Source organism: Coregonus clupeaformis, chromosome 6 (assembly GCF_020615455.1).
Source record: "Coregonus clupeaformis isolate EN_2021a chromosome 6, ASM2061545v1, whole genome shotgun sequence".
Classification (NCBI taxonomy): Eukaryota; Metazoa; Chordata; class Actinopteri; order Salmoniformes; family Salmonidae; genus Coregonus; species Coregonus clupeaformis.
In genome coordinates, this window is record NC_059197.1 from 20,719,318 (window position 1) to 20,728,499 (window position 9,182).

At 42.6% G+C, this 9,182-nt stretch overlaps 1 protein-coding gene across 1 annotated transcript; it reads right to left on the reverse strand.

Moving 5' to 3' along the window:
• Window positions 1-5,478: 5,478 nt before the first annotated feature.
• LOC121568334 (glutamine amidotransferase-like class 1 domain-containing protein 3A, mitochondrial) lies at window positions 5,479-8,953 on the reverse strand. Its single transcript, XM_041878888.1, has 5 exons — window positions 8,861-8,953; window positions 6,996-7,108; window positions 6,471-6,642; window positions 6,084-6,285; window positions 5,479-5,956 (listed from the first exon to the last, which is right to left on the reverse strand). Exons 2-5 carry the CDS (start codon window positions 7,101-7,103, stop codon window positions 5,764-5,766), a joined length of 675 nt encoding a protein of 224 aa, XP_041734822.1. The 5' UTR covers window positions 7,104-7,108; window positions 8,861-8,953; the 3' UTR covers window positions 5,479-5,763.
• Between the last annotated feature and the right edge of the window lie 229 nt (window positions 8,954-9,182).

A 9,182-nucleotide genomic window follows, 5' to 3' on the forward strand; every position in this document is an offset into this window, starting at 1 on the left:
TGATGGGTCAGTTTGACAGTTTTAAGTAATTCAGGAAGCACTCCAACGCAGGACCATGAAATGTAAATGTAAATAGTGAAATTATTATATATGTATTTTACATAAAATGAATCGGTATTTGAATTAATTAATGACACATTTAATAACACATTTATGTATTTAATTCTAATTTTAATTAATTAATGACAAATTTAAGTAATTATTTAATGGTGTATTTATTTATTTAATTGTGGCACTTTTAGTCCTCCATATAAGACTACCAAGAAACACTGTGTTAGTCACATGGAGCCTCCAACTCAAACAAAGTATGTTCAAAAGGCTGTTGAAGGCCCTGTCTGGTTGATATTGATATAGTTGGTTTGGCTATAAGATTGCATTGAACTGCACCATTTGGTCTATCCCAATTTGTAAGTCGCTCTGGATAAGAGCGTCTGCTAAATGACGTAAATGTAAATGATCAATATGGGAAAGAGTAGAAATTGGAATTACTTTAAGGTTAGCACCATAGGGCCTGAGGCCGCAGCCAATGTCAATATGAGGAACTCTCAGAGTAACCAATGATGTAACCAATGTGGTCCTCTGTAGCTCAGCTGGTAGAGCACGGCGCTTGTAACGCCAAGGTAGTGGGTTCGATCCCCGGGACCACACATACACAAAAATGTATGCACGCATGACTGTAAGTCGCTTTGGATAAAAGCGTCTGCTAAATGGCATATTATTATTATTATTATTATTATTATTATTATTATTATTATTATCTGAATTACATGGGCTTTGGGTGTTATATTGCACCAGCACAAGCCCTCTACATGATTTGAAAACCGAGGGGGTATTCAAGTTTATGGAATTCACAATTTGAACTAAAGCACTGAGTGAGCAGACCACAGTGGGCTTCTCTTTTGAGCTAACAATAGCAGATCTAAGAGTGGAGTTCAAACGAATGGATACTAGATTACAACTGACAACACCCCTGGCAGTATAGACAACAGTGCAATGATAACGCTTAGAAATGATGGGAGGTATTACCTGAGCGGGGCTTGGTCTGTCTCTGTGTCAATATCTTAACACGGTTCCAGGCTCCTAGACGGTTTGGGTGGAGTCCATCTCCGTAGAGCATCTTTTGTTTGTTGCCAAGAAACTGAAGATCTCGTACAATGCTGTGTACTACTCTCTTCACAGAACAGCGCAAACTGGCTCTAACCAGAATAGAAAGAGGAGTGGGAGGCCCTGGTGCACAACTGAGAAAGTCCAGTGTCTGTGTTCTTTTGCCCATCTTAATATTTTATTTCTATTGGCCAGTCTGAGATATGGCTTTTTCTTTGCAACTCTGCCTAGGTCAGCATCCCAGAGTCGCCTCTTCACTGTTGAGACTGGTGTTTTGCGGGTACTATTTAATGAAGCTGCCAGTTGAGGACTTGTGAGGCATCGGTTTCTCAAACTAGACACTAATGCATTTGTCCTCTTGCTCAGTTGTGCACTGGGGCCTCCCACTCCTCTTTCTATTCTGGTTAAAGCCAGTTTGCACTGTTCTGTGAAAGGAGTAGTACACAGCGTTGTACGAGATCTTCAGTTTCTTGGCAATTTCTTGCATGGAATAGCCTTCATTTCTCAGAACAAGAATAGACTGACAAGTTTCAGAAGAAAGTTATTAGTTTCTGGCCATTTTGAGCCTGTAATCAAACCCACAATTGCTGATGCTCCAGATACTCAACTAGACTCAAGAAGGCCAGTTTTATTGCTTCTTTAAAATCAGCACAACAGTTTTCAGCTGTGCTAACATAATTGCAAAAAAAGGGTTTTCTAATGATCAATTATCCTTTTAAAATGATCAACTTGGATTAGCAAACACAACGTGCCATTGGAACACAGGACTGATGGTTGCTGATAATGGGCCTCTGTACACCTATGTAGATACTCCATTACAAATCAGCCGTTTCCAGCTACAATAGCCATTTACAACATTAACAATGTCTACACTGTATTTCTGATTAATTTGATGTTATTTTAAATGGACAATTTTTTTTGCTTTTCTTTCAAAACAAGCACATTTCTAAGTGACCCGAAACTTAACGGTAGTGTATATTCCTCAATAAGCAGACAGTTTCCACATGGAAAATGTGTCCAGTCAATATTATCCCTGAACTGTACAAAATAGGTGCAGTTCCTACATAGGATGAAACATTCACCATTGTCTCTGAAGGTGGTATCCTCCAATCTGGAAAAAGTTAGTTTCCCCGTATGGCAGAAAGTGGTAGACGCCATTTTGGAAAATGTCAGTTAAAATTCACACAAATAAAATAGGTTTGGTGAGGAATCAGCTAAAAGTAAATCAATCAATCCACACAGTGTGATATTTAGTTAGACTGAATCACACAGTTTGTAGGATTACCACAGTTATAGGCAGCAAGCCAGAACCCAACCACAGACTAGAATCCAGCCAGCACTAGGAGCCACAATAATCACAACCAAGGCAATAAACTGGCCAGCATAACAGCAAGGAGAGAGCGGTGACTTACTCAATGAGATTAAATGCTGGGGCCCATCAAAACAGCAACGCAAAGGAGGCCGTGTTACCAGTATGATAGCCAGGAGAGAAGCACATTGGCGGGGATGTAGCTATCTGCACAGGCTGGTGGAAAGCCGGGAAGGAGGCAAGCGCTACACCAAGCCACGGGAGAGTCAAAAATAGTAAATCCAAGTAGGCTAAACCAAGTGGAGTTCAAGCTTGGCAGTAGTCCAAAAACATCCCAGGCACAATGTCAAGTGAAAGGAAGAAAACAGCAGTAGGCAGGTGTCTGCTCAGATAACGCCCCAGTGGAGAGTAGGATGCCCAGGTATATCCAAGTAGGTCTCAAACGTTTCAGCAGATCTATTTTGTATGTCTCCTTAAAAACTCTGTATGCAATTGTACACTATTGTCCAATGTGTTCACAGCCAGATGAAACAAAAGGTAAAAGGAGACAAAAAACACAAAACACTTTTCAGCTACAAACACTGATCAAAGAAAAATACACGTTTGCCACCATCTTGAAAAGGGGACTGAGTGGTTTAGCTAATATGACTAGGATAATGCTTTTGGCTGCTTGAACATGAAAGTTAATTTGAAAACCAATAGAACAGGCGAGCGCATATGAGGCAGACTTTATAAAATATTTTCCTCCATGTTTCTATGGTGGGATTTTGGCTATAGGCTACTTTGAAGCAAGGTAAGACATGCCTCATCATATGAAGTAAAACGTCCAGGTTTCAAACAATTAAGGAACAGGAAAAATATAGGGATGCTAATGATAGGCCTAACCGTCTTCTCGTAGATGGAAAGGCTTTCCAAAAAACCTTCTCAATGTAGCCTATGCCTCCCTGGCAGAATGATATGATTATTTGCATCAATCCAGTGGCCATTTGTTTTGCAAACTCCATCTCATATACGCTACAGAAACACCGCTAACCAAACAATAGTGCTAGGTTCCTGCACAGTTGAATTAAAGGGTAACTACACTCTAGATTTTTCCCAGACTTCAAAAGTTGTCTCCTGATGTGGTTTAAGCACTGTTTCTGGACTTAGAACATCCAATTTTGGACTCAGAAACCTGAGTTTCTGACTCAGTTGACAGTCTCATTCATCTGTTTAAATAATAGGCCTACTATTAGCCTACTGAACAGTACAGCTTGGGTTTTCCTGACTGTGAAAGACCAATATGGGATTTATCATTTTAGGTCATTCAGAGTGTACTGTATGTCACAGTTTGTCATATAATTTCTCATAGGGCGCCTTTCCTCCACCGGGCAGGCAGTTTTGATTTTTTTTTGTCAAAATGTAAGTATATCCACTGCCAACCGCAGATAAACCCCACACTGTCTGGCAGTGTTTTCCCGCACTTCTGTTGATGGAGAGGGCAGGTGTTCATGCAGGAACCAATGGGATGCTCGAGGGGGCCATGAACGCCCCAAATTTCAGGCCTCAGACACACTATTGGCAGGTTTCTATGGGCGGGAGTTTCTGCTTTCCATGGTGACATCATCATGTGGCAAATTGGTTAATAGACAAATAACAAAGAGTTCCAAACCACTGCCAACAGCTAGTTCTCAGTTTCCCCTCCCAACTCAGACCACTCCCAGACAGTTCTAGCAAACTTCTTGAGTAATAGTTTTGCTAAAAAGCAATTTCTCAATTTAATGGAACTATATTACATTAAAGTACTTCATTGTTACCCAGAAATTATTTGATATTGATATAAAAACTGCTGCATTGGGCCTTTAAACAGTGTATGTGCATAATTCAATATACAGTCATGTACACCTACCCTTGATTTCTATTTATAGACTACATCAGATTGGAGGACACATTGGGAGGGATCTAAAGCCTGGATCCCACTGTAAGCATTAATGCTCAAATCTGTTTTGGAATACTGACTGTCCAAACAGCAAGTTACAAGCGACCAAATCAGATGGGTGTGTGCTCAGACAGCGGTCATTTGCGGACATGCCTACACTAGTTGTCATAGTAACGACGGGTGTGTGCGCAGTGGTGTAGGCTAATTGGTGGTGGTGCTTGTGCTTCCAATCACTCAGAAGTTCTGTAGCAAGCTAAGGTGACATCAATGCCTGACATGGATGTTTCCCCAGTTACTTTGAATGTTCAAAATCATTGTGTAAGAACACTTTAAGCCTCAAAGGATAAGATGATCCAACTTTCAAAACAAGTCTTTTTTTGGATAGCCACAGCAGTCAACTAGCTAGCTGTTTAGCACATTCACTAGTCTGTACAATTAACAAGCTAGTTTGACCAGAACATGTGGTAGCTGTCAGAGTAGCTAACAATCAACAAGATATGCCAAATAAGTCTAAACCACTTTAGGGCAAATAAAATTCAGATTTGCCCGTTCAGACTAGTCGCATGGCCAGGAACAAGATTTGTATCTGAAATTAAACCTACAAATGTGGTTTGAAATGAGTCTTGAAATATCAGAATCCATGTGGATTTTGGCTGTTCCGACTGCAGGAAAAATATGCTTACAATTTTGCTTTGAGTCAAACTGCCACGTGAACAAGGCTTCAGACCATACCCCCATACAGAATCTTTCCAGATTCTGTATCTGTGCTTATGAAATGCCCCAGGACCAGTGGATGCAAAATAGCATCAAAAGAGCCACCACCATATTTTACAATAGGTATGGGGTTATTTTCTGCTTATGCATCCTTATTGCGACACCAAACTCACCACTGGTGCCAAAGAGCACCATTTTCATGTAATCTGCCCATAGCATGGGTTTCAATCCAAGTGCCGTTTATCAAACTCCAGGTGTTTAAATTTGTTGGATGACATGAAAATAGAGCTCTTTGGCCACACACACACACGTGGTGGGTTTGGCATCGAAATAAGGATTCATAAGCGTCGCTGCTGAACCAATAAACACAAAAATCGGGTTTCACCCAGCGTCGCCGCTTGAACCCCTAATGACAAATCATTCACTATAGAAATGTGTTTTACGTCACTTTTATTACAATTTTGATAGTAGCACAAATCCCAGTAGAGATACATAGCTTCTTATGTCTGTTTCAGCTTTTTAAACAAGCCAGTAAGTGACACTGGAGTAAATCAGATCAGGATGGTCTCCAGGAAAACAACAAACCCGATTCTAAAGGTAGAGTCCTAAATGACACCCTATATAGTGCAGTCCCAAATGACACCCTATATAGTGCACTTCCTTTGACCCATAATCACTATAAAAAAGGGAATAAGGTGCCATTTGGGACACAACCTTTCTAGGCCAGTTTGAGCAGCTCTGTAACCATCACACCCACCCCATCAAACACCTCGTGTATGGGAGCGTTACACATGAAGGCGGAGGTGGTGACCAGCTTGTTCTTTACGTCAATGTGCACCTCCCCCACGTTCTTATTCACGTGTTTACAGCCCAGCTCAGTCATGGTGGTCGCCGTCTGGGCATAGGGCCATCTAGTGGTGGGAGGGAGAAGAGCAGCAGGGGCTAAAAACACACATTCTGTGCTGCTTATGTTTAAACAGAGACATACTGTATACACACACACACCGTCTCTCACACACCACTGACACCGTAACCCACCTCTCACACTCTTTGTCGTGTCCCACGGTGATCTCACACCCCGGCAGGGCCCTAGCGGCTAGGACAGGGGAGATGCAGCACATAGCCAGGGGCTTGCCTACGCTGTGGAACCCCTTAATCAGCTTTTCTACCTGGGGTTGAACCGTGTACTCCTTCCCCTTTACAGCCCAGTCCGACAGGTTCTTAGCCACACCAAAACCACCTGCAGGACACAGTTGGGTTGAGCACAGTAGAAACCAGCCCTGGTCCTGAACCGGTAAAGGGGAGTAAGGATTGTGGTTGTATGCTGATGATAATGGAAGAATGATAGTGACAGAGGTGTATATAATGAGTGAGAGTGATGGAGGTATATAATGATGAAGGTATAAATGAAGGAGTACTGCTTACCTGGGATGACGAGGGCGTCGAAAGCGGTGATGTCCAGTTTGGTAAGGTCTGACACGTCACCGCGGGCAATGCGAGCACTCTCCTGCAGGACATTGCGTTTCTCCGCTGTGGGTTTCCCCTCGCAGTGGTTCACCACATGCATCTGATCCACGTTGGGGGCAAACATCTGGACCTGGGGTGATAAGGGTTAGACAGTCAATACTGTACATCTGTACCTACAGGAGAAGCCAGAAGGAGAGAGTCATAGTAGTGTCCATGCTAATGAGATTGGAACCTGCATTCCCAACGACAAGCACTCTGAACACTCCGGGGGAGACTACGATTAGAAGTACAGCAGTAGAAGGAGCAGTCATCTAGAGGCATATTGACGACATGCAAATCAATACAAACTCTGCACCACTCTCTAGACTAGAGGAAGTCTGTAGTTGTCACAGCAATCTGACTATAGAGTGGGGTTGTACAATCAGAAGGTTAGCATGAGAGACACGAGTTTGAACTACCATGTAAACGTTAAGTAGTCCTTACCTTAGCTCCAGCCCTGCTGAGGTGGACCAGTACAGCAGACGCCTCATGGATTTCTGTCCCATCGTAGACCCCACACCCTGACAGAACTACAGCTATACACTTTACCATGGCTCCTGCAACAGACAGACAAGAATTACAGTATGGGGACAGTGATGCACAACATGCAGTTAGATTAAACTGAAGTCTAGACTGTACCCGTCACAAAGCACCTATTGTTTTCTCATCAATACACATCACATGGCATGTCGAGTAGTGCATCAGGTAGTGTCAGGTTATGTACACAACGGTGTGTCCTAAACGGCACCCTATTCCCAATATAGTGCACTACCTTTGACCAGGGCCCAGGTTTTATAGTAGTGCAATACAGAGGAAATAGGGTGTCATTAGGGACAACCCAGACAGGTGAGCATGACGTGAGAACGACTTCCCAGCAGCAGAATCTATTAAACATTTAAAGGCCTGAGACGTCATTTATCAACTGAGCGTAAATTGCTTACTAAATTCTGGCCTACGTGGAGATTCTAGGATTTGCATGCGCAACAAATTATTGGGATTTATCAAACTATCGCACGCAATATATACACACACGTCCATATTGCAAGCGCTACAACATCGCCTGGAAAATGCCCTCCAGTCACCTTTTATGGTAACAAAATCACCCTAATAATGCTGTATGATTTGGAGATGTTGGAACAGGGCAATGAGTTTCTAAAAGAAATCGCAATGGCACATTTTATCACATTTCTGTAGGGGTGTGAGCAGAATGTTTTAACCTATAGCGAGTGCCAAATGCCAAACACTGGCCTCCTGAGTATCACAGTCTCTAAACGACTGTGTCCAGGCAACACACCAAAGCCTTTCCCTCCCTATGACTCTAGTCAACAACACCTGGTACAGGTAGAGAGCCAGGTGTGGATGGAGGGTAGAAAAGCACAGAATCCACAGAGATGTGATACGCATCAGTTCACTGATCATTCGAAAGCCTGGTTCAGATAGGCCTACAACAGGTTAGGACAATTTATGCAGCAGGTTAGGAGAATTAGGTTAAGGTTAGGAAAAGTTAGCACAAAATGTCCGATGCGACCTTAACATATCTAGTTACAACCAGGTTTGCCCTTAAAACTGTCTTGGTTTCCACGAATGCGATGTTGTTAACGCAGCACGCGTAAAAGAAACGGAAACTCTGGTCTGAGGCTCAAACCGATTGGCTGAAAGCAACATCTAGGATTAGCATATAGCCACTAGCATAGTGGTGGAAAAGTGTGTTTCATAAGGAAAGCACGCATATTTCCCCCCCACTCTGCATTAAATAAAGTTAGAGGATATCAAAGCCTTTAGGTACGAACAGGTCCACAAGGGATACGAACCGTTGCATACAACGGTAAAATGACGACTCAATATCGCCTTCTGCCGGCCTTCGGGTTAAACGTGATGAAGCTGAAACAAAGTTGCCACTTTGTTGTAGCAAACGGGAATCATTAAGTACATGTACCAGAAACAGGCCACACGTTGTGATTTATCAGATAAATATCTGCAAGCTAGGCTAGCTAACTGCAGTAAAAATAAGACCCGGAACACAGAAAGCGCACTGTTCTTTTGACCAAACGTAGCCTATCCGTCTCGTCGCAAGTCTTTAGCTAATTGACATGTTGCATTTTGGAAACTCCAACAGCAGAGATGCGTTCTAAAACGGCATAAAACCGTCTCGGCTGTTAGATGTGAACCGGGCATAAAACTACAATGTTCACCTGGCATCACTTATCCACAACTATTGCGTTACATTACCAACTCTGAATAAAACATTAATGCTAAACTGTTTACTTTGGCTACATGCAGTACTAATTGATCGACAACGTTAATCTCACCTTGTTACAGTAGTAGATAAACGTTCTGTGTAGGTCTTCTTTTTCACTCCGAACGCTACTGTGTTTATATCCTCCTTCTGTGGCCCCTCCCATGGAGGAGAGGTCTTTCTTCTTCTTCAATGGGGTTTATCGGTGGTTTGCATCCAACGTTATAGTGCATTACCGCCACCTACTGTACTGGAGTGTGGGCCAGAGTCAGGGAGAAACTAAATCCTACCTGCCAGCCCCGTTGCTCTTAGAAAAGATAACAAAATATTTGAGACTATATCTAATGACGTTCTACTCAATATACTCTTTAAACTAATTTCCTGTATCCCATTCT

What these genes read in the sequence shown, in the direction of transcription:
- LOC121568334 (XM_041878888.1), bottom strand. Translation starts at nt 7,103, where the DNA reads ATGGTAAAGTGTATAGCTGTAGTTCTGTCAGGGTGTGGGGTCTACGAT. An exon ending in TCAGCAGGGCTGGAGCTAAG is followed by an intron (nt 6,643 to 6,995) that starts GTAAGGACTACT and finishes TTATCACCCCAG; the next exon opens with GTCCAGATGTTTGCCCCCAA. An exon ending in CACGACAAAGAGTGTGAGAG is followed by an intron (nt 5,957 to 6,083) that starts GTGGGTTACGGT and finishes TCCCACCACTAG; the next exon opens with ATGGCCCTATGCCCAGACGG.